At 36.0% G+C, this 26,854-nt stretch overlaps 1 protein-coding gene across 2 annotated transcripts in view; it reads right to left on the reverse strand.

The window, feature by feature from the left end:
- Positions 1–24,965, reverse strand: part of fam98a (family with sequence similarity 98 member A) — a 51,686-nt gene extending 26,721 nt beyond the window's left edge. The window contains exons 1-3 of one of the 2 annotated variants that reach the window (XM_062058969.1): positions 24,768–24,965; positions 8,154–8,302; positions 1,741–1,875 (exon numbers count right to left, since the gene is read on the reverse strand). In XM_062058969.1, coding sequence (XP_061914953.1) covers positions 1,741–1,843 — 103 coding nt within the window. In that variant the 5' untranslated portion in view covers positions 1,844–1,875; positions 8,154–8,302; positions 24,768–24,965. Of the gene's footprint in view, positions 1–1,740; positions 1,876–8,153; positions 8,303–11,639; positions 11,780–24,767 lie in introns of those variants that run through there. The other variant, XM_062058968.1, reaches the window with a different exon arrangement.
- Between the last annotated feature and the right edge of the window lie 1,889 nt (positions 24,966–26,854).

The following is a 26,854-nucleotide window of genomic DNA, read 5'->3' on the forward strand; positions in this document are numbered from 1 at the left end:
CCACAACAACAATCTGTCAACAAGTAGTTAGCGACTTGAAGACGTCTATTCTTTTCTAATCACTTGAAGACGCAAAATGAAGAACAGTACAGCGAGAATGTTAAAATGCAACAAAATACTAACGCTACCTCAAAACCGCAAAGTGATGAAAATAAAAACACACCAAACCAGTCAATGACAAGCAGTACAGCAGACAACTGTAAATGTATATGTACAGTGGACATCACCAAGTACACATTGTCGAAAAGGGCTGGTACGAGAATTTGTTTTTTTTCAAATTGGTTTTCTTTTTACTGTATATATAAAGTTAAATTTAAAGTACCACTGATAGTCACACACACACTAGGTGTGGTGAAATTACCCTCTGCATTTAAACTATGTGTTTTATAAATAAAAGGAGAAAAGTTAAGCACAATGTGTATTATTTATAATTTTAGGAATAAATGCTTTATTGTGATGCATATCATTACTGGGATATAAATTATATCAGGACATACATTTTTGTCAATATCGCACAGCAGCACTAACATGTAGGTGGGTTAGGTGAGCAAATCAAGCGCTTCTTTTCTCCGACCTCATAAGAAGTCTTAAACTTTCCCTGAGCTCCTTGTAAACAAACTGACACAGGGTCGCTACAAGTGTTTCAAAAGCCTACAAAGGCACCTGCTGCTAAAGAAGTTGCCCCATAACCAGCAGAAAAAAGGTGTGCACTAGGGATGTAACCATAAGAAAATTTCATCTATCACGGTTATTGTGAGCAAAATTATCAGTTATCATAATTGCTTATTGATGAATGTGTTCAAAAAGTACTTACAAACACACTAAAGTCTTTTAACCAATTTAAATTAGAAAAAAGAACTAAAATAATACACACAGAATACTAATATACTTTCTTTGCAAAATAAACATTTAATATTGTTCTGGCTTTTTAAGAACCATATTTTTATTTCAGTGTTTGAATATTTTTATATTCCCATTTAATTTGTAAAAGTTTTAGATTTCTTTATTGATAAAGATTAATAAAAGTGCGTTGATGAAGGCAATATTTTCAATTGGCTTCATTTCCGGTTTATATGACATCATGTGAGTGCACTTCATGTTGTAGAGACCTCAGTCTGCTTTAATAGTGTTTTTTTAAAAACATCCATCTGTGTCATATTCTTCTCAGTATAGATCGATCACTCTTTATTAAGTCAGCACAGACTGTAGATTCAATGTGCACAATTGAATATCTAAGCTGCTCAGACTTTAATGTGTTTTTACAAAGTTTGGATTGGGGTATGTTGTTTCTTGATGGGCAAAGACGTTAATTACTCTTGTATTCATGTTAACATTCAAGCTAGCTAACGAGCTAGCACGAGTCAGTCTGTGAGTTTATCAAAGTGTGGTTATCGATCAGTTTTTCGATAATTTTATTTCAAAAAGATAATACTAACCGTGGCAAGTTTTACCATAGTTGTTATCACCGTTTATAGTTACATCCCTTGTCTGCACAAATTTTAAATCTAAGTTATTGGTATCAGTTTTAAGAAGCAGGAAAATATCTGTATTGGCTTGGAAAAAAGATTGTGTATCCTTAAAAAAATACAGGACTTATACAGCTTGTCAGTTAAGATTTTAAAAAGATGAGGTGCCTTGTTTTCCTCCAAAGTATGAAAGACTTGTTAAGTGAGTGAAGATAAATGTGCCATGTAGCTTGTCTCATAAAAGGCAAAAACACAGGAAAAACGGTAATCCTACAGAGTAACAGGAGACAGTGGTTCCTGTTGAGAAGCCGTTTGGTGACATCCCCACTGGTGAGGACGGAGTAAGGACAAGCCAGCTCCGACAACAACCCGCTCATCTCCAGCTGGAAGCTCTCTGCCTCACTTGGACCTGCAGCACATAGAAAAGCAAACATGTCATAAGCAGTTCCTTGTCTAATATTAAAAGGAAGATTGTACTTTTTTTGGAGACATCTATAATCACGATGTGAGACAAGAAGACACATTTTTCCCTTTCATGTGCCTTCTAGATCATAAAAAACTGACAGCACAAGGCAGCTAAAATGTAGCAAGGCAATTGGGATTCTAGTATTACGTCTATGAAACCCTCTAAAAAAACATCCAAACACAGCCAAAAATGCTCCATTTACATGCACTGACCTGCATATTAACCAAAGTATAGTGACATTGTTATAGGCGGGTTACAATCACGTGACCTAGAGAGACATCCGGGCACTTCCGGGTTTCAGGCGATAGTCGTAGTCCCATTAGGGCTACGTTTATTCACCTGAATCAGTGTAGATTTAGGCGTATTTTGAAAGGTTTAGAGCAGGGGTCTCAAACTCAATTTACCTGGGGGCCACTGGATGCAGAAACTGGGTGAGGCTGGGCCGCAAGAAAAGATTTCTTAAAAAAAATCTAACATGCACTTTTTAATGAATTCACCTCCTTTGAATGGCTTTCCCGCCCTAGCAACCATCTCACTCACCATGTAGCTAGCTTTGACTGCTGCATCGCTCTTTTCGCTTGCTTTCTTGACGAAATCTTGTTGCCTCAGTAGACTGGTTTTAAAATTTGCAACCCGGTTCACTCCCCTAGTATTTTGCATACTCCTCAGCATGTCTAGTTGTATAATGACGTTTCAAATTGTATTCCTTGTGCAACGCAACTTTCTCTGTATCAACTACAGAAAAGAGCTATAAGGATTATTCATAAAGTAGATTACTTAAAACACACTAACATATTATTTATTAATTCTGGTTTATTGAAACTACAGGAGCTAGTAAAGTTACAGACATTATGTGTCATGTTTAAGGCTAAAAGTAAAACATTACCAGCAAATTTACAAAAAATGTTTGTCATCACTTCTGAGAATGAAGAGCATAGAAGAAAAGGTCATTTCAATTCTTGACGAAATCTTGTTGCCTCAGTAGACTGGTTTTAAAATTTGCAACCCGGTTCACTCCCCTAGTATTTTGCATACTCCTCAGCATGTCTAGTTGTATAATGACGTTTCAAATTGTATTCCTTGTGCAACGCAACTTTCTCTGTATCAACTACAGAAAAGAGCTATAAGGATTATTCATAAAGTAGATTACTTAAAACACACTAACATATTATTTATTAATTCGGGTTTATTGAAACTACAGGAGCTAGTAAAGTTACAGACATTATGTGTCATGTTTAAGGCTAAAAGTAAAACATTACCAGCAAATTTACAAAAAATGTTTGTCATCACTTCTGAGAATGAAGAGCATAGAAGAAAAGGTCATTTCAAACATCAGTATTCAAGGACAACTTTAAAACAAATGTGTATATCAGTGGTGGGGGTTAAACTATGGAATTCTCTTTACAAGAGATAAAAGATTGTAAAAATATATTCCAATTGAAAAAATATATAAGGACAGAACAATGAGATCATATGGACAGCCATAACTGTTTACATTTTGCTTTATATTTATTATTTTACTTATTTTTTGCCTAGTTTTGTATTTGTTTTGTATCATCCTGTGAGGTGTATACTACTTATTTTGTTTTTTTTGTTCGTTTTGTACATCATGAAGTTTTGCACTTCTTGTGTTTTTTTGTTTGTTTTCGTTATATTTGGATGTAATTGTTTGTTTATATGATATCATTAAGTAAGACTACGTACTATGTTGAAGGGGGCAGAAAAATATAAGATGTTTCTTCATCCTGCTCCTTCTCAGGCATTGGTGTGTAAATGTATAATTTAAAAATTGAGGTATAATTGTCTATCGATCAAAGATGCACATCAATGAAGGAGATAAATAAAAATGAAATGAAATGAAATAAGACACGTCGGGGTGCCCCTGTGAAAGAAATATTGCATCAAAAATCGTCTCTGTCTGGAGCCAACGGGAGGAGGGTGGGGGGTGGAGTTTACAGTTACGGTAGCACAATTAGCCCCGAACGGGTTAACATCACCACGTCTGTATCAGCGCTGGGGTCCAGTGCACCACACTTTTGTATTGTCGCTCGCTCCTTCGGCGGAGTGCTCGTCTTCCCCGCCCGGACTGTTTACAACGGGGGCGGGAGCGAGCAGGCGGGCGAGGGAGGGAGGCAGGGAGGGAGGAAGGAAGAGCGTGTGTCATAGAAAAGCAGCAAAATGTTTCTCTGCTTGCATTACGCAAGTGACATCAATGCATACTTGCCAACCTTGAGACCTCCGAATTCGGGAGATGGGGGGGGTTGAGTTGGGCGGGGTTAGGGGTAGCGGGGGTGTTTTTGTAGCCCGGAAGAGTTAGGGCTGCAAAGGATTCTGGGTATTTGTTCTGTTGTGTTTATGTTGTGTTTAGGTGCGGATGTTCTCCCGAAATGTGTTTGTCATTCTTGTTTGGTGTGGGTTCACAGTGTGGCGCATATTTGTAACAGTGTTAAAATATAAATAAAATAAAATATGACCACCCTCAGTGTGACATGTATGGCTGTTCCTTAAGTATGTCTTGCAATAACCTGCGTGTGTCTCTAGAAGCCTCATACAACATGTGTCTGGGCTGGCACGCTGTTAGTATGGAGAAAAAGATGATGCGGTGACAGATTCTAGAGGACACTGATGACAGTGCCATCACGGCACGCCCTCGATATTGTCGAGAGCCTCATACCACACCGTGATTGGTAGATTTCTTCAGCTCCGCACACAACGCTGTCAAGCGCCATTCATTTAAAACTCGCGGGCCGCACTAACATTAAACTTTCATATTAAGGTGGGGGCCGCAAAATAACGTCTCCCGGGCCACAATTGGCCCGCGGGCCGCGTGTTTGAGACCCCTGGTTTAGAGGCAAGTATAAAAGCGAACAAAAAAAAGTTTTAGTTGGATGATTTTAACACTCTTAAGAAAAAAAAAAAGAAAAAATAGATTTAAACAATTTATCATCACCAAGAGGTTACTGCTACCTCACTTCATTTGACACTCACGGTATTTCGAGAAGAAAAGATTGGAGGCACATTATGTCTTTACATCTGAGGGTTCCACAAATAAAGCATTCATGATATCAAGATTCAGTGCTGTTGAGCGTACAAGAGATGTATTCAACTAGTTTATTAATACTATTAAGGATAAATTATAGATGCTAACAACTATCACCAAGGACGCCATAATGTGGTCATCCATGTCAAATAAAGCACTTGGCTTTTCTGCACAACAACTAAGCTTTTAGATTCTGTTATGAAAATCAAGACAGAAAATACAGTGGATTGGACCAACAATCAAAATATTTATCAATAGGATTTAACATGACTTCAGCTCTCACTGGATCGGTTCGCAGCAGAGTGTGAAGCGACTGGGATGGGAATCAGCACCTCCAAGTCCGAGTCCGTGGTTTGCGCCCGGAAAAGGGTGGAGTGCCATCTCCGGGTTGGGGAGGACATCTTGCCCCAAGTGGAGGAGTTCAAGTACCTCGGGGTCTTGTTCACGAGTGAGGGAAGAGTGGATCGTCAGATAGACAGGCGGATCGGTGCGGCGTCTTCAGTAATGCGGACGCTGTATCGATCCGTTGTGGTGAAGAAGGAGCTGAGCCGGAAGGCAAAGCTCTCAATTTAACGGTCGATCTACGTTCCCATCCTCACCTATGGTCATGACCTTTGGGTTATGACCGAAAGGACAAGATCACGGGTACAAGCAGCCGAAATGTGTTTCCTCCGCCGGGTGGCGGGGCTCTCCCTTAGAGATAGGGTGAGAAGCTTGGTCATCCGGGAGGAGCTCAAAGTAAAGCCGCTGCTTCTCCATATCGAGAGGAGCCAGATGAGGTGGTTCGGGCATCTGGTCAGGATGCCACCCAAACGCCTCCCTCGGGAGGTGTTACGAGCACGTCCGACCGGTAGGAGGCTACGGGGAAGACCCAGAACGCGTTGGGAAGACTATGTCTCCCAGCTGGACGAAGTGGCTGGGGAGAGGGAAGTCTGGGCTTCCCTGCTTAGGCTGCTGCCCCCGCGACCCAACCTCAGATAAGCGGAAGAAGATGGATGGATTTAACTAGAGCTGAAACGATTCCTCGAGTAATTAGAGTACAAAATATATTCGAGGAATTTTCGCTGCCTCGAGGCTTCATTAATTTTTTTTTAACGCCATTTTGCCTTGTTTAGTAAACAGTAGTCAAAGCTCACGTTTCGCACGGACTGTTCAGGTGTTGCACAGCGTGTTTACGTCACAGATAATACGCCCCCTGCACTGCACAACACCGCTCTTTTAAATACGCTTGAGTTTAGAATACTTTTTTGCCGACATACGGTAACTTGCAATGGCAGACGCCGCAGAAAGCAGTGGACAAGCGTCATAGCAAAACAAGGCAATTAAGAAGCGACGAAAGTTGTCTAAGGTGTGGGAACACTTCACACTAAAATCGAAGGAAAACGCAGTAGTATGCAAACATTGCTAAGTGGAGCTCGCATACCACAATAGCACTAGTTCGATGCTGTAGCACCCGTCGAGAAAGCATCCGATTGAGGGACGTCATCTATTATCAAATGTAAACGCAAAAGTTGTGTAAGTAAAATAAATGTTATTCATTATGATAACCAGGATGTGTTCTCTCGCTCCCGCGAAGTCATCAAATGCCGCCAAAAGGTGTTGAAAGCGAACAATGCTATCCGAGCTGTCGTGTTCAATTAGCCTTTCATTAGTAACCATGCAAAAGTAGTTGTGCAAAGTTATTCGGGTTATTTAAGTCATGCAACCACATGCTACTTAGATAGCTTGCACATTGTTGGCAGGTTGAAAACAGCTCAGCGGATTTGCGTGGAGAAACCACCATTTAAACGGCACCGTATAATAATCATCAAAAACGCACGAGAGACAAGAACTTCATTTATGCGGTCACACCACACAGCACATAGGGCTGTGAGCACACTTGTTTTTATTAGCACACACAAATTGGCACAATCAACCACGGACGCATTTTAGCTGTGCATGTCAGCCATCAATAATGAAAACAGGCGTTTAGGAACTAAAAGACAATTAGGCCAAACACTATAATTGAGGGCATATCTTAACATGTTTAATTAAACCTTAATTAAGCAAAAATATGATTTATTCGATCACTCGATTAATCGATCGGGATACTCGATAGAATACTGGATTACTAAAACATTCGATAGCTGCAGCTCTAGATTTAACATGACATTAGTTTATTTGCACAACCAGTTCTTCGTGGTTATATATTTAGGCTTAAAAAACACAAAATAACAAACTAATGTGATTTATTGCCCCTTCTCCACATTTACTTCTGCTATCAAACACTAATAACATAGCAGAAAATAAACTGGATTGCATCACAGAAAGTTTTGTCAAACAAATTAAATGTTCAAACAAACATTTTACAAAGTGATCGCTGCAGACACAAGCATGGTCCTATTGAATTTCACTAGATGATGAAAGTGATATTTTAGAGAGCAATTTCCTTCGACGCACTTTTGTTTTTTCATTGACTTTATTACCTTCATAAACCACTTATTTCGGGACTCTATGATTGCTCTCTCCCATCTTTCTGTTTGAATGACTGGAACAGCCAAGAACAGAACAGCAATACAGCATTTTCTGATCAAACTCTACACACACTTTCACTTGCTAGGCTCGAGCTGGTTGAACATCGTGTGAATTAAGCAGCGAAGAAGAAAAAGGGATATGACGTCATATCCAACCATCCTATTGTAGGTGCTAATACAGAGGAACTCTGTTTCTGGCGGAGTGACACAGCGCCTTGTTCACAGTCAGTAGGTGTCCATACACTAAATTAGTCGGATTTCTCAAATAGTTCGGCTCTAAATAAGCCTTCTACAGCCCATGGAAACACCTTAATCCAATCGTGTTCGGTTTTTTAAAAGTCGGACTAACACACCTGGATTATGCGATTAGAAACTAGATCTCTCGAGGGGGGTGCGGCAGGAGATGTCATTTTTTTTGCCATATCGCCCAGCCCTAGCTGATATTATATCGAATGTGGGTACATAGACCCAATACTTAAGGAGAAGTGAAAAAGTTGTATCTCTACTGTAGACGGTTTGTTGATATGAACGAGACTGACTTACAGGAGGTTGGTTCTACTGTATAACAATGTCATTCAAATGTGATTCATTGTCTATAGATATTCTAGTTAACGTTGCAATTGTTATTTGAAGCTATTTTGAAGATGAAAACAAATTTTAGTTCTTACAGTTTGTGGCATGGACATTCTCCCCCAGTTGACAGTAAAGTCTGAGCTCTGATACAATCCAAGCACAGAGCTTTGTAAACTCTGGTGAAGCAGCACCACCATTCACACTGGTATCCAGAGCCCCATCCTCCAATAGTGGGCCTTGATACCTATGATGACACAAAAATGTTCAAATATTCAGTGAAAGTTACAACTTTAGTCTTTTCTTATTAATTCAGCATTGTTGTGCTGCTAATATATACAGTACTTGTGTTAGTAAGCTCAGCCAAGATAAACCATGAAGGCATTAACCAACACAAACCAACAAAAATTCAGTAAGAAGTACAAGAAAAAAAACACAATCGTCACATTTACGCATGTAGAATGTGGTTAACTACTTAATATTAAAAACGAATCATTAGTGAAGTACATATTAATACCCACTGCTCAAGCAACAGCCTGTTTGTCCTGCATTAGAAAAGTTGCCTTTTTATGTTTTATCAATGGTTTATAATTAGTATTTATAAATTTAAAAAAAGAATAGCTTACCTAGTAGTAAAAGGGAACAAGAATATTTAAATGAACAAGGTGTAGATTTTAAAAAATCATATAATTGCTGTAATTACAACCACATTCACTCTTCTATCATTGCAATGAATAATGCACGGCGGCGCCACTGACTCCCATTGCATAATTTATTTTTGTAATATACATTTTTTTTAAACAAGGCACTAAACTTAAAACCAACTTTTCTTACCTCTTGTGTATTTCGGATCTGCGTAAGTCCCGAAAACTTTAAATCAAACCTTGGAGGCATTGCGGGGCTATTTATAAAATGATCTTGCCTTCCTTCATACTTCCGCCAAACAAGCTGTTGGGAATGGGCACAATTGGGAAAACCGTCAATGGATTATTATAAGGAGCGCTATCGCAAGTCCTTTTTACCCACAGCCATGAGAATTTACAAAGGACTTATGTGATTACTGTGATGTTTTTTTTCGTAGTTTGCAATACTGATTTTAGTGTTTTTTTTTGTTGTATTTTATCTTCTATCTATACATATTAGTGAACAATATGTAGTATGTTTTTTCATCACGCTTTACTTCTGTTACTGTATGTAAAAATGTGCACTGGAACAACGTAATTACCCCATTGTGGGATAAATAAAAGTCCATCCTATCCTATCAATATACGGTATAAATGTACCCCGAGTACGTTGCGCTGTAGTCAATAACCTCCTTCTTTCTCCACTATCCTCTTGTTATAAGGCAGACTGGCTCGTACATAAACATGCATCTTCCGCTATTGCCATTTCTATTAATAGTAAAATAGCGTACCGGGCGTATAGTTTTTACTTGTAGTCTGTTAGTAGACCCAGGGTTTCCCACACATTCATTTATTTGTAGCGGCCCGCCACGAAAGAATTACGTCCGCCACAAATTTAAAAAAATAAAATAAAAAAAAAGGAAAAAAAAAAAATAAAAAAAATGTTTTTCTTTTGTCCTCTCCAGCTTCTCAGGCAAATCATATAGTTGATGTAGATGCCCATATCGGCTGTTCAGATTTACTTTACAAAAGAGAAGTGTAGGATACTTCTCTTGTTGCCTTATTTGTATTTGACTTTATTAAATGTATTTATATTAGAAACACAACATGTGTATATAACAAAGGGTGCAAAGTCTGCAGGCAGTAGGAAACACATGGTTAAGTGTAGGGAGTAAAACTTATGGCAGTCTAAAGTTAAAAAATTTTGGAGCTCTTTGTTCAGTGGATCAGATGTTTGATGAAGCTCTGTGTCTATCTACCACCACTACTGTTTTCTGTTTATTTGTTACTGACTGTGGCAGGACACCTCTGCCTCTGTTTCACTTTATGTTGCTGGTAAATAATATGGTTGTAGTAGTAGGCTAAAGTTAAATTATTTAGTATGCACTAATTAAAGGGGCAGAGCTTTGAGACATTTTAGCTTTTATATTTTATAAGATATATTTTTTGTAAGAACCACAATTAATATATTTCAGTGAATAACTTATTGTTCAAATTTGTAAATAAATATGTACATAAAGTGTTGTAATTATATTGTAAAATGGATGGATGGATGGATGGACGTTAAAAACAAAACTGTTATTATTAATTAGTAAGTATACATTTTTTGAGCCTTTTTAGAGAAAATCAAATCATTGTAATAAATTATGCAAATTACTCGATAATGTCATGGTGACCACGCCCATAGCCACGCCCCCACCGCCACAGGTATCTTGGCAGTTTATGGGAAACACTGTAGACCTGCTATGGAAACTCTAAAAACTACAACAAAATGGCCAGGGAGAAGACACAGTCGAACTGGAGGCACGTAAATAAGACTGAAACAACAGTTGTAATGAAACAAGTGGAATCGTGTGATGTATTACATTGTATTGTATGCATGTTCGAAATAAACTGAAACTGAACTGAACTGAACAAAGGAGTGTTTTAGATGTAAACAAGAAATCATAATATGAACCCTTTAATATCTGCAGTTTAACAAAAAGTAGAATTATAATCTGTCAGTATTGTGAACTGATATATTTGATGTAAATAAAGTTGCAAAAAGGAGAGATTTTTTTGCCATTTAAGGCTGCTGAGCACATTGTTTGGGTTTCAAAATACTATGTTTTTGTTTTGAATGTAATGTTTTATATTACATTGTGTGGAGTTTGCATGTACTCCGGCTTCATCCCACCCCCAAAGACATGCACCTGGGGATAAATTGATTGGCAACACTAAATTGGCCCTAGTGTGTGAATGTGAGTGTGAATGTTGTCTGTCTATCTGTGTTGGCCCTGTGATGATGTGGCGACTTGTCCAGCGTGTACCCCGCCTTACGCCTAAATGCAGCGGGGATAGGCTCCAGCACCACCCGCCACTCCGAGAGGCACAAGCGGTAGAAATGGATTGATCGATATTATAGAAATAAAGATTACAAAACAGAAAACCATGGCAACAGTAATGGCGTGCACGAACATAACTGTCGTAAAAGAAGTTGGCAGGAAGTGACGTAGCCTTTGCGAATGCGTGGTCCGATCGGGTTTTTCGGAACCGGTCGGGTAGTGACACCGGACACTGCAGTCACATTTGAAAAGATCCGATTCAAAACGGATTCGGACTACCTCCTTATGTGGCCCTTAGCTGATGAAAAAATATCATATTTGGAGCACTTTGGAGTGTTTGGACTGGCAAAAAATATCCGATCTATGTCACTTGAGGGCAAAAAAAATCTGAATTCCAACTAAGTAATCTTAAAAATCGTTCTAAATAAACCACTGCTTGGTCATCACGACTTTAACTTGGGCATTTGTAGATTACATGGACGGAAATTAATGTCAGACCGCCGTTAGAAAGTACTGTACAGCTTTAACTAGACCAGTCACGCCACGTTAGCTTAACGTAGACAGATATGGCTAGCATTTCAAATACCAGATGTATGTTGATTAATACCCCCGCATAGGTTTTTTTTCATTCACTTACCCTAAATCCTCAAGAGAGACAATAATATCATTCTCCATGGCAATACTTCTTATGCAGAGTGTAAATATTACAAATCGACAAACACGCGTGAGACCAGCTGGGCTGACAGTGGCTGGCTTCTTCTTCGCTGGATTTATATCACTGTGGCGCACTCATATATTTCTGTGTCTGAAGGACGGATGCGCTACCGCCAACTAGTGGCTGGGCGGTGACATTAAACCAGGATCATTTTTATTTTAGCACCAATGCAGCAGAAACATTACCAACAACGCATACATTAGATATCAGTCAGAAACTAACATACAAAACAACTAACAGTATCTAACAGTATTAGAAGTATAAGGTATTATAATACAAAAGAAAACATGGTGGGGAATGAAAAATAAATCAAACTTAGATAGATAGATAGATAGATAGATAGATAGATAGATAGATAGATAGATAGATAGATAGATAGATAGATAGATAGATAGATAGATAGATAGATAGATAGATAGATAGATAGATAGATAGATAGATAGATAGATAGATATGTCCTGGGCCCCTGCTCCGTTGCTCCTACTCCTGGCCTTCTTCTCAACTTTTTTCTTGTCCTCGGACTTGTGCTTTTGGGGGGCAACCTAACCCTGCTGAAGTTCGCTTGTGCTCAATTAATTCCGATGAGGAAAGAATGGCGGTGGAGTCAGTGGATTAAACCCTTTTAAAGAAGGGGCCAAGGGGGTTATTGAAATTATTAAAATTTGAATATTGTATGACTTGTGGCTTTGTTTTAATTCGGATTATACATATATATATATATATATATATATATATATATATATATATATATATATATATATATATATATATATATATATATATATATATATATATATATTGTATACATATATATATATTTATTTATTTTTTATTTATTTATTTATTTAATTTTTTAATACCGAAAATATGGTCTGATTACAATAACATTTGAAAAAGTATATGAATAAGAAGACATAATTAACCTTTTTGAGCAACATAAGAGAATGAAGGACCCACTTTGTGTCAAACTGTCAAAAAAAACCATTAATCAAAATGATTTACGACCCCTAAGCCCCGCCCCCTATCATCCGGTGCGTATGTCCCGCCCCCTGTCATCCGATGTGTATGTCCCGCCTTCTGGCCTCTATGATTTGATATGATTTATATATATTTAATTTGACAAGATAAAAAAATGTAACACTTGAATATATTGCTATAAGAGTTTAATGCTGCCCGAACTATAGCAGTAGTACAATTACATTGCAATCTATTTATTATTAGGTTGTTGAATTATCAATGTTCCTACAAGAAGTAGTAGAAATCACTTAGAAATGATGCAGCTAAACAAAAGTAAATACACAAAAGTAAATGCATTGTAAAACTTTAGCATTATTAGTTTTAGACATTGTTTCATCCAAATAAAAGCTAGTTGTTTATATATGAGCTTATTTTTAAGAAATACAACTGAAAATCAGTTGAAAGTGTTGAAAGCAATAACTAGAAATATGTATGTGAAAATCAGCCAATATTAATCAGTAAGGTATGTACACACAAATAGTTAAAGAGTAACACAATTATTGACCTTAACCTAACCTTAATGTATAGATGTACAAGTGTAGCAGGGTTGTGAGAAACATTCTGCTCTTAAACATGTAAAATATTGCTAGCAAAAAGAAAAAAAAAATCTTAAAATGTTGAATAGGTTTTGAAAAACAAACTTGCTAACCTGACAAACTGAGTAGTGAATAAAAAAGAAAGAAAAAAAGGCGATTGAAAAAAGTAATTGGGTAAACAGGTTTGGGTGTGGTTTAACATAACTTTAGTGAATAGATGTACAAATGCAGTAGGACTACCCTGCTTATCCATCATGTGTACTAATGCACAAATGTGCATGGTGTACAATTGTAATACAAATGATTAAACTGAGAAAAATTAGATACACATTCAAATATAGTTTGCATTATTATTAGGGCTGTGAATCTTTGGGTGTCCCACGATTCGATTCAAAATCGATTCTTGGGGTCATGATTCGATTCAAAATCAATTTTTTTTTTCAATTCAACACGATTCTCGATTCAAAAACGATTTTTTTTAATTTATTTTTTACACAACAATACCATAATAATGCAATACAATTTCAAAACCAAACCCGACCCAGCAACATTCAGAATAACAATAAACAGAGCAATTGAGAGCAATTGAGGACACACAAACATGACACGGAACAATCTAAAAGTAGTGAGACAAAAATGAATATTATCAACAACAGTATCTATATTAGTTACAATTTCAACATAGCAGTGATTAAAATCCCTCATTGATATTATCATTAAAAACATTAATAAAAATAAAAATAAAAATGAACAATAGTGTTAAAGTGGCTTACACTTGCATTGCATCTCATAAACTTGACAACACATTGTGTCCAATATTTTCCACAATGATATAATAAATCATATTTTGGTTCATTTAATAGTTAAAACAAATTTAAATCATGGATCCCATATTCCAATATATGACTCATTATTATCTAAACTAAATGCAGTTTTTTCTACTGATATCATCTCCATAGCTTGTGTGTACCAGTCAGTATGAGTTGGACTATCAACATCTATCCATTTTTTTAATATTACCCTTTTTGTTATTATGCATATTGAAAGAAATGCATTTTTACTCTTTGATGACACGTTACTAAATTGATGGAGATCCCCAAAAATACAAGTTTGCAGTGTCATTGGGATATTTATATTAAGGACTGTGGTTGCTTCTTTTGTTGTTTTCAACCATAACTCTTTTATTCTCTGACATTCCCACAATAAATGAACAAGAGTTGCCTCGGCTGCCCGACACTTCATACATAACTTGCTATCTACTACACCAATTTTAAACAGCTGAGAAGATGTAAAATACAATCTATTCAATATCTTAAATTGAGTCAGTTTATCTTTGCTTCTAAAGGGCTTATTGGCATTTTTCCAAGTATCATTCCATGATATGTCTCTTTCATCTAAAATGTTTAAGTCCATCATCCATGCATCATTTGCATTTCTAGTGTGGTGTTCATTTATTATTCCATAAAATAGTTTAATTAATTTCTTAAATGTATCTTGATTAAAAAGTGTGTTTTCCAGTTCATGGCTATTTAAAGACATACTTTCAGAGGATATGCATTTATTTACAGCGTGTTTTAAAGAGATAAAATGTAAAAAATGATTTCTGGGTACATTATATTGATCAACTAAATTATTGAACGGTTTAAAATAGTTTTTATTAATAATATGATGGAATTTAGTAATACCTCTGTCTTTCCATGTTGTCCATTTAACCACATTTTTATTAATTATGATATTAGGATTGTACCAAAGCGGTTGATTTACAGATGTCATTGACTTGATTCCTAGTATTTTCTGACACAGTTTTAGAATGTTAAAGGTGGCCTCTATTGGGCTCTGCCTCAATTCATTAGGTTTTTTTTTAATATAATATAACTCCCCACATCAATGTCCAAATTCATTAACATATTTTTTTCTATGTTGATCCAGTCCTTATCTGCAGAAGAATGAAATAAGTGGCTTGCTTGTTCACAACCGAAGGAGATATAATAATGTAAGAAGTTTGGTAATTGTAGTCCTCCTTTATCTTATGTACAAGACAACCTTAAGTATGAACATCTGGCCTTCTTTCCACACCATATAAAATGTGATATTGTATGTATTTTCTTAAACCAACTTTTATTAATTAGGACAGGCATCATTTTCAGTATATAATTAACTGCTGGCAGTATACTCATTTTTACTATGTTCACCGACCCCAAAGTGATATTTGGAGACGTGACCAGCGTTCCATTTTGGATTCTATCTTATTTTTTAAATGTTTAAGATTTAGATCTTTGCTTGTATAAAGGTTTGGTGTAATGTGTAGTCCTAGATATATGATTTCTGCCTCTTTCCATTTAATTTTGGAGTTCTGAACTTGTGATTTCTTGCAGTGTTTATTAAGTGGTAATATGTCACATTTTTCCCAATTGACTTTATACCCTGATAAACAGCCATATTCAGTGATGACATTATTGATATAGTGAAGAGAGGAGTTAACGTGTGACAGGTAGAGATTTATGTCGTCACAATACATCGATAGCTTATTATACTGAGAGCCAATTTTTATACCATGAATATTATTTTCACTTCTTATTTTTGCAGCTAAGGGTTCAATAACCAAATTAAATAATAATCCAGATGCAGGACATCCCTGTTTTACTTCTCTTTTTAACGAAAAAGGTTCTGAAATATGATTATTGGTTTTGACTGATGCATCTTAATCCATTGTATAAAATTATCTCCAAATCCAAATTTACATAATGTGTAAAACATAAATGACCAGTTTATGCCACTGCTGTGGGATAAGGGAGACTTCTAGCATAGTAAATAACATTAAACAATTTCCTTGTATTGTCTGAAGATTGTCGACCTTCCATGAAGCCAGTTTGGTCAGTATGAATTAATTTTCCTATTCCATTTGATAATCGTGTGGCTAAGATTTTTTCCCGATTCAAAAGGATTCTCTAATCATTCAATACATAGGATTTCAGCAGGATCTACCCCAGTCTGATGACATGCAAGCAGAGTAGTAGATTTTTGTAAAAAAACTTTTATAATTGTAAAGGACAATGTTTTATCAACTGATTGCAATAATGTAAATTTGTTTTAACTATTAAATGAACCAAAAATATGACTTATTTTATCTTTGTGAAAATATTGGACACAGTGTGTTGTCAAGCTTATGAGATGCAATGCAAGTGTAAGCCACTGTGACACTATTGTTCTTTTTTTTTAATTTTTTTATAAATGTCTAATGATAATGTCAATGAGGGATTTTTAATCACTGCTATGTTGAAATTGTAACTAATATTGATACTGTTGTTGATAATATTCATTTTTGTTTCACTACTTTTGGTTTGTTCTGTGTCGTGTTTGTGTCTCCTCTCAATTGCTCTGTTTATTGCAGTTCTGAGTGTTGCTGGGTTGGGTTTGGTTTTGTAATTGGATTGCATTGTTATGGTATTGCTGTGTATTGTTTTGTTGGATTGATTAATAAAAAAAATAAAAAAAATAAAAAATAACTTTTTTTTATAAATAATAAAAATAAAAATAAATCGATTTTTTAAAAATGAGAATCGATTCTGAATCGCCCAACGTGAGAATCGCAAATCGCAAATCGAATTCGAATCGATTTGTTCCCACACCCCTAATTATTATTGTTGCGAAGACTATTATTAAAGTCAACTTGTATTTCTGCCGTCTGTTAGTTTTGAAAAAAGAGCCGTTCTAAAATACTAACATACAAGAAAACATTATCTGCAGGTGAAGAACATACACACACAAACAAGGTTAGATTTAGGAAAAAGCAATGATAAAAGCATGGGAATGGATGGTAGTCTAAAAGCACCAAAAAAGTCACACTCCACGAAACATATTAAAATCAAGAAGCTAAAGTTAACTTGCAGCTATTCATTCAAACTTGTTGTATTGTTGTACAATGACAATAAAAGATACACTTATAATGCAACTTCAATATGTATATTAAACATGTGGACATTACAAAAAGAAGAAAACTATCAATATTCCTACAATGTAGTGACAGGCAATTAAAACATTGTGTTAAATATTTAAAAAAATATGTGGATTAAACATTAACGGTATAGACTTGGACTTAGACACACTTTAATGATCCACAAGGGAAATTGTCACAAGACATGACTCAAAAATCTTGTCATCATCAAAAATTAACTCAATATATTTTTCTGAAAATCTTACAATGATAAAAAGTAGACATTTAAAGTTTAAAAAGTAGTATGGGAAGATCTGAAAAACATTAATAGCTTTAAACAGTTACCATTCTGAAACTAATTGTTCATCTTTTTTAACTGCATGATTTGGCTTAAAGCCTAAACTAGACCATACAATCAACATCATGGCTTTAGTATTATTTTTAGTATTGTAAAAACTATTGTTGCATAGTATATTTTATGTTGGTAAAAAAATATTTAATCTGTCGGTGGTATTTAAAATCAAGATATATTTTAGAAACAAAGATAGACTTATTTCTAATTTCCATAGTTTGACCATGATATAAAGTAAGATTAAATGGAGCATAATAAAACATTCTTGAAAATAGTGGACGGTGTTAGGGTTAGTTAGAAACTGACAGGATGATGAGAAGTCATTGTATAATCAGTTGTCTCAGCATTCGTCCAATGATGAAGAGCATGGTTACATTCAATCATGAAGGGTGTGACTGTTCCCATTACTAGGACAAATCAAAATTAATTTAATTAACTGGATTAATATTAAATATATATCGTGTCATTTACAATGCTCTCAAATGTACCACTGCTGCTGAAGTTACAACTCTTGCATGCTTATATGACTGCTCCTATTCGTCTTTCACTGTTATCTCAATCAACAGCAATGACTTTTATTATAAATAAACAGCACACCTGTTTTCCTCATTTGTTTTGTTTTTTTAACTCTGAAATGTCACGGATGGATAAACAACAGGTGTGTAGAAACAGGTGACACGGCAAAGGGTGACCCCCCCCCCACTGACCCCTCATAAACCCATCATTGGTGAAACAAAAATAATTCCTGCTTGGACCCATACACGCACACATAGCTTTATCTCCATAATTTCAGAGTTCCAGGGAATAGGATGAAGATGAAGACGTGTTGTATAGTACACCTACACTTTTCCTGTTAAATTAAATATATTATACGTTTGTATATATCTGTGATATATTTAATTTTTTAATTTTGTCAAATTAAATATATATAAATCCTATCAAATCATAGAGGCCTGAAGGCGGGACATAGACACCGGATGACAGGGGGTGGGGCTTAGAGGTCGTAAATCATTTTGATTGATGGGTTTTTTGACAGTTTGACACAAAGTGGGTCCTTCAGTCTCCCTAACATATATATATATATATATATATATATATATATATATATATATATATATATATATATATATATATATATATATATATATATATATATATATATATATATATATATATATATATATATATATATATATATATGTGTGTATATATATTAGTTCAGTGTATATATTTTTGTCATTGAGGCTAGATAGCTATGTGTGGGCCTGAGCTGGCTGTGGGCCCTAAGAATTGTCATCCCCTTTGCCCCTTATGCGATGGCCCTGCTGACAGCAGAAGATTGGCGAGTTGTGAATGAGAGAGACAAAGTCACAAAATAATTTAATGATCTTGAAAATGTCAGAGTAAAAAGTAATAATATCTGTATCAGGAATACGGTTTATCCTACATTTACATTACATTGAAGTATTGAACTGTACTGTCTATACCAGGGGTCTTCAAACTTTTTGACTGGGAGGCAGCATTGGGTTAAAACAATTTGGCCGGGGGTCCCTTTGGCATACTTGCCAACCTTGAGACCGCCGATACCGGGAGGTGGGGGGTGGGGGGGCGTGGTCGGGGGTGGGGCGGGGGCGTGGTTGGGGTGTGGTTAAGAGGGGAATATATTTAAGCTAGAATTCACCAACTCAAGTATTTCATATATATATATATGAAATACTTGACTTTCAGTGAATTCTAGCTATATATATATATATATATATATATATATATATATATATATATATATATATATATATATATATATATATATATATATTTATTCTATTATACATATAAATAAAAGAAATAATTGAATTTTAGTGTTCTGGAGGCTATCCAGTAGATGGCAGTATTGTCCTGTTTAAGAGTGTCACAACATTGCTGTTTACGGCAGACGAACTGCTTTACGGTAGACTAAACGTGACTGCTGTTGTTGTGTGTTGTTACCGCGCTGGGAGGATGTTAATGAAACTGCCTAACAATAAACCCACATAAGAAACCAAGAACTCGCCCTCGATCATTCTGCAGTTATGACGTCATTGGGCAGGCAAGCTGTTTATATTGTGGGAAAGTGGACGTGAGAACAGGCTGTCCCTACTTAAGTCTGCTGGAGGCCACGCCCCCTCCAGCTCCGGCTGAATACCGGGAGTTTGTCTGGAGAACATTTCTGCCGGGAGGTTATCGGGAGAGGCGCTGAATACCGGGAGTCTCCCGGTAAAAACGGGAGGGTTGGCAAGTATGCCCTTTGGGGGTCGCAGGGTTGCTGGAGTATTTGGTTAAAATAACAGTTATACAGGATTATATAACATAATATTACGATTATTATCAGTATGTGTGTAAAGGTGTGTTCTTTTCCTTATTATTATTATTTGTTTAATAGAAAAAATATAAAGTACAGCCCTGGCTACACACTCCAGTACAGTAGATGGCGGTATGCACGTTTTCAGTCAAGTCTGCAACCGAGTAGAATAATAATAATAAGTGTTTGGGTCTTTTCATGGAGCGGAAGCGGAAGTGAACCAAGGAGCGGTGAGAGTGTCTAAATCTTATTGGCGGTTGAGCATAAACTGATTTGTGACTGGATCGAGATGGAAGGGGATAGTGACGGGATGTATGAGGAAGGTATGGACATGTATAGGACTAGAGGGGAGAGAGGAAAGAAGGGGAGAGGAGGTCATGAAGGAAAGTGGTAGATAACTGCATTGTGGAGGGGGGGCGTGGCAGGACCGGCCTCAAAGTCAGCGACAGGTGCGTAGATGGCCCAGGTGGGCCTTATTATCTAATCACCTGTCGCTCTGTTTAAGCAGCAGCCGGGGAGGAGAGGTAGTGGGAGCTGGGGGAGAGTGGGAGGACGACGAACGTTCACGAAAAAGAGACGATTGCAAAAGCAATAAGAGACTTGTTGGGAAAAATAAAACTGTCTTGTAATGATGAAATGGGCTCGCTTGGAAATGCTTGGTGGTCTGGAGGACCCACTGGAAGGCAACTTCCACAATTATATATAAATTTAAATCAGATCAAGACATGAACGATATAAGTTTGATAACACTGGTTAAGGGATTAAAAAAGGACATTGGAGAGTTGGAGATGGCGAAGGTGCTCAGGGACGGACGGCTTTTGATCAAGTGTAAAAATGGAGAGCAAAAGAACAAAGCAATGCGGTTGCAAAAGCTATGCAACAAGATAATAAAGGAAACAATCGAAGTGGGAGAACGAAAGGGGGCGAGAGGAGTCGTGATAGGAATCCCAAGAAGTGAAAATGTAGATGATTTGAAAAGAGAAATAAAAGGGGGAACTGTCACAATGATGAGGAGAATGATGGCATTTAGAAACGGAGAAAAGACGGAGAGCGAATCTGTGCTAGTGCAGTTTGTCGATAGGGTTTTTAAGCTTCTACGTTAGAGCTTACTTTCCACCCCCAGTACGCTGTTTCAACTGCCAACGCTATGGGCACATAGCTATTGTGTGTCATGCTAAAATGAGATGTGGAAGGTGTGGAGGGGAGCATGAATATGGACAATGTGGAAGTCATGAACAGGTCAAGTGTTGTAACTGTGGCGGGAATCACACAGCAGCTTATGGGGGCTGTGTCAGAAGGAAACAGGCAACAGAAGTGCAGCAAATCAGAGTTGAAAGAAATATTACATATGCAAAGGCAGTTAAAGTAAGACTTCAAGAAAGTGGAGAACAAGACAGCAGTGAGAATAGTTCAAGTAATAAAAAACAAGCGGCAGCAAATACAGGAGTTTCCATGGACAAGCTAGTTGTGTTCCTGGCATACGTAATAAACTGTACAGAACAGGCAAGAAATAGGACTGAGAAGATCAAAATAATCGTCAAAGCAGCAGCAAAGTTTTTAAATGTAAAAGAACTATCTTGGGAACAGGTGCAAGGTGAACTACAGAGAGCAGACAAGACATGTCATGAGTCATGTTACCACAATCCAACGCCATGTTAATTGTTCAGTGGAATGCCAGAAGTTTAATAGCAAACAGACAGGAATTAAAGGGATTTATTAATAATATGAAAACTAAACCACATATAATATGTATTCAAGAAACATGGCTGAAGCCAAAATTGAACTTTATAATAAAAGGATATACCTGTATAACAATACGTAAAGATAGGGACGATGGGCAAGGAGGAGGATGTGCAGTATTCATTAAAGAAGACATGCATTATAAAATATTAAAAGTAACACAAGAACTACAAATAGTAGGGGTAGAAGTATGGAATAATAAAGAAAGGTACAAAGTGCTAAACTTCTATAATCCATGCAAGAAATTACAAATACATCAACTAGAAACAATAGTCGAGCACTGGAGTGGCAATATCATTTGGTGTGGTGACTTTAATGCACATAGCACAATGTGGGGTGAAAGGGATGACTGGAATGGGGAAACATTGGAAGCATTTTTGGAGGAAAAAGAATTGGTGTGTGTGAATGATGGGTCGGGAACAAGGTTAGATGTAGTTACGGGTAAAGAAACAGCAATAGATTTAACACTAGTGTCACAAGGGTTAGCAGGAAAGGTGGAGTGGGAAGTAAATGTAAAAAGACTTAGAGGGCTCATGTCAGCTCAAGACTTAGAAAAACTTGTACATGCCTTTATTACCAGTAGGCTAGACTATTGTAATGGTCTCCTTGCAGGTCTTCCCAAAAAAACTGTCAGGCAGCTACAGCTTGTTCAGAACGCTGCTGCTAGAGTTCTAACAAAGACCAAAAAATGTGAGCACATTACACCAATTCTTAAATCCTTACATTGGCTCCCTGTACATCAGAGAATAGATTTCAAAATCCTCCTGCTCACATATAAATCACTACATGGTCTAGGGCCCAAGTATATCACTGATATGCTCCCACTATATACGCCCTCTAGATCACTAAGATCTTCTGAGACCAATCTGTTAGCGGTTCCAAGAGTAAACTCAAATCAAGGGAGATCATCATTCAGTCACTATGCAACACATAGCTGGAATAAACTTCCTGAAGATGTCAGACTCTCCCCAACTCTCACTACTTTTAAAACTAGACTGAAGACTTTTATGTTCACCTTAGCTTTCAGCTAAATCTTTTAATCTTTTAACTTTTAACGTCTGCACTGTTTTTATTTTTATTGTCTGCATTTTAATTTTGCTTTTATTTTCTTTCATTTCACTTTGTTGTCTGTGAAGCACTTTGAGTCTGCCTTGTGTATGAAAAGCGCTATACAAATAAAGTTGCCTTGCCTTGCCTTGCCTAAATAAAGACCGCACTATAGGAAGTGATCACGACCCAATTTCCATTCACATAAACATAAACCAAAGGACAGAAAGCACTAAGAAAGAAGGAAGATGGAAGTATAGTCATGGTGACTGGGGGCAATTTAGGGAAATTACAGACATGACATTAAAGGAAGTGGATATAAATCAAGATATTGAAAAACTAAATACAGATATTACAAAGTGCATAATGGAAGCAGATAAACAAAGCATACCAAGGAGTGGAATAGAGAAAATAAGTAAGATAGTGCCGTGGTGGACACAAGTGTGCACAGACACAATAAAAGAACGGAATAAAGCATTTAGAATATTAAGAAAAACACATAATTTTCAAGTTATGATCCAGTATAAAAGGCACCAAGCTAAAGTAGGGTGCGTTTTAAAAAGACAAGAAAACACTATTGGAGAACATGTTGTGAATCACTAAATAGAACTACTCCTTTAGGCAAAGTGTGGGGAATGATCAAGAAATTGTCAGGGATCAGATGTGAACATAAAAATCATGTGATGAAAGATGGGACACCGCAGGGGCGTCACTAGCTTTTAAGGACAGGGGGGGCTTAGCCCCCAGGAGATGCACAGGATGCGAGCGAACGTAGCGCACGAGCACAAAACTTCACTGGGTTTTTCTTATATATATATATATATATATATATATATATATATATATATATATATATATATATATATATATATATATATATATATATATATATCAGTGACGTGCGGTGAGGTCCATGGCTGGTGAGGCACTGACTTCATCACAGTCAGATTTACAAACATATGAACCCTAAAGAGCAGGGGTGTCCAAACTTTTTCCACTGAGGGCCGCACACGTAAAAATTAAAGCATGTGGGGGCCATTTTGATATTTTTCATTTTCAAACCATAACAAAATATATGCATTTTTTATTTATTTTACCTTTAGGGGTCCCGGGGACCATAAAGGGTCTCAGTCATTAAAATGTTAAAAATAAGTCCGATTTTTTTTTTTTTTTAATTATTTAACGCTTACAGTAAATCTCTATATCAACTTCAAGTTGATATAAAGTAATACAAATTTAAAAAAATGTTTTATGGCTTTTCTGTCAAAAACAACTTAGCTTTTTTTATAGTAAAACTGAAATATGCAGTATTTAGTAATTAGAGCCCTAAAAGATCAATAATGCAGGACACCATTGATTTTAATTATTTCATATTTTTGAGTAATCACAGTGAAAAGATAAATAAAAAGTCACTAAATATATTTGGGATCCAAAAGGTGCCCCACTCACAAAGTGATACATTTTTATTAGGTTTTTCTTTTACTTTCAACACTTAAGTTTCGAGATCAAATTCAGATATATCTGTCGATTTTATGCTGGAAAAATTATTTTGTTTATTTTATGCGCTTTTGTCAAGGAAAACTTTGATGTTTTTATATGGCTACTACACAATATATGCAATATTTACCACATAAAACATTTTAAAGTGAAATATTTGAAGTAATTGGAGCCCTGAAAATAATTCATTATAACATGGATTTTTTGTCATTATATTTTTTTTTTGAGCAATGGCAAAAAAAAGAAAAATGAAGAAAGACAAAAGAAAAAAAAACAGCCTGCATGGCAGCTTTTGTGTCAACATAGCAACTTTTTCTCGTTAGATTTCACCTCATTCCACTTTTTTTAATGTTCTTTTTTATTTTTACAATAGTATTTCCAGAATGTGTGGCGGGCCGGTAAAGCTGCGGGCCGCAAATGGCCCCCGGGCCGCACTTTGGACAACCCTGCTAAAGAGTATCTTATTCACCATGTGATTGGCAGCAGTTAACGGGTTATGTTTAAAAGCTCATACCAGCATTCTTTACACATACAAAATGTAGCACACAAAAGAGCACATTTAATAAAAAGAACATTATTATGGTCTTACCTGTCTTGCTGGACATCCACACAGCCAGCCTTTGCGTGTGTACCACGCCGTTTGAAAAGAACGGGTCTTCTGTCCCGAAGTCAAAAGCAAACCTTTTAGCTCCGGCGTTGGTCTACCTTAAATTATTACCTCCTGCTTCGATTGAAAGTCCGGTTTAGAAAACTGTTTTATTTTACATATGTAATCCTCCATGTTTTTAATAAAAGTTCAGGCGAGAGGAAATAAACAATCGCTGCACTTATTGCTAACTTTTTTTTTTTTTTTTCTTCTGCGGCCGAGGAATGATCTCTGGGATCACTACCGCCCTCTACCACCAGGAGGCCGGATTACTGCGAGCCTCAGCCAGGACGTCTTTTGCAGCAGTTTTATGAATGCTCAGCACAAAAAATACGTTACACACATACAGTTGTTGACAAAATACACTGTACATTATATACCTCAGCTAATTAAACTATGCCATAGTTTAGTTAGCTGATATAATTCATATAGCAATACAGTCTCACTGCACAGCAGGCCAGCAGTTAGCCCAGTCATTGCGCACAATCCATGTTGAGGCACAACCGAGTGACGTGCCTCAACTGGCTGCTGATCACCACACCGTCTCTTCTCTGTATTTGAACGGCAAATGTGAAAATAAAAATAAAAATAATCTAAAACTGGTGAAGTTAAATGGAAAATAACTTTAGTATAATCACTAGATACATATAACTATTTAATAATTTTTTTTTTCTATTTACATTTTTTTTCTTTCCATGATGGCAGGTGAGGCCCCGCCTCCCCTGCCTCTAATGACTGCACGTCACTGATTATATATATATGTATATATATATATGTATATATATATATATATATATATATATATATATATATATATATATATATATATATATATATATATATATATATATATATATATATATATATATATATATATATGAAAGACTTAAAGGTATACTAGAGGATGTTGTGGATCATGTTGACTATTGGTCCTCCTAATTGTCAATCATTCTGGTGATGTTACGTAAGGACATATATATATATATACATCAAATAAAACAAATGGCTTATCGATAAGGCTTTTTTTTTTTTTTTATTTATTACATTGCCAAAATAGGCCTAACAACGCCAATGGTTGTAATTCTGTAGCACTTTGAGATTTGGAATCAAATGTAAAGTAGATTACAAATACAATCTATTATATAAATTATATATATATATATATATATATATATATATATATATATATATATATATATATATATATATATATATATATATATATATATATATATATATATATATATATATGTATATATACAAATATATATAGAGAGCCCCCCTAAAATAGGCCTAACAACGCCAATGGGACATGGTATGTGAGAGAAAATAAAGAAAAAGCAGAACTTTTAGCAAAAACATTTGTTAAAGTGCACAGTAATGATAATTTGAGAAATGTAGAAAAAAAGAAAAGAGAGAAGAAACAATTAGTTTAAATATTGGGGAAACGATGGAAGATAACGATAATGGCTTTAGCAACATTTTCTTTAAATTAAATGGTTCGAATATTGAAAAAGTTTAAAAATACAACACCAGGAAAAGACCAGGTGAGTTATCAGATGATCAAAAATGTAGGCAGCATCGGCAAAGTGGTCTTGAAATTATATAATAGGATATATGAAGAAGGAAAATTACCAGCTGAGTGGAAAGAAGCTGTAATAATTCCAATATGCAAACCAGGGAAAGACCCGGAAGAGGCAGGTAATTATGGGCCGATAGCATTGACCTCAAATTTGGGGAAAGTAATGGAAAAAATTATTAATGAAAGACTAGTATATTATTTAGAGTCAAAAGAAATAATAAAAAACTACCAAAAGGGATTTCGGAAAGCAAGAAACACAAACAACCCAGCAGTGCAGCTGGAAGAGGAAATGAGAAAAGGACATATAAATAAATAAAGTATAATTGCCGTATTTTTTGACATAGAGAAAGCTTATGATATGTTGTGGAAACATGGGTTGCTGATAAAATTTAATAAAATTGGGATTAGAGGGAAAATGTATAGATGGATAAAATACTTAACAAGTAGA

The sequence above is a fragment of the Entelurus aequoreus genome, linkage group LG09 (genome assembly GCF_033978785.1).
Source record: "Entelurus aequoreus isolate RoL-2023_Sb linkage group LG09, RoL_Eaeq_v1.1, whole genome shotgun sequence".
NCBI classification, from domain to species: domain Eukaryota; kingdom Metazoa; phylum Chordata; class Actinopteri; order Syngnathiformes; family Syngnathidae; genus Entelurus; species Entelurus aequoreus.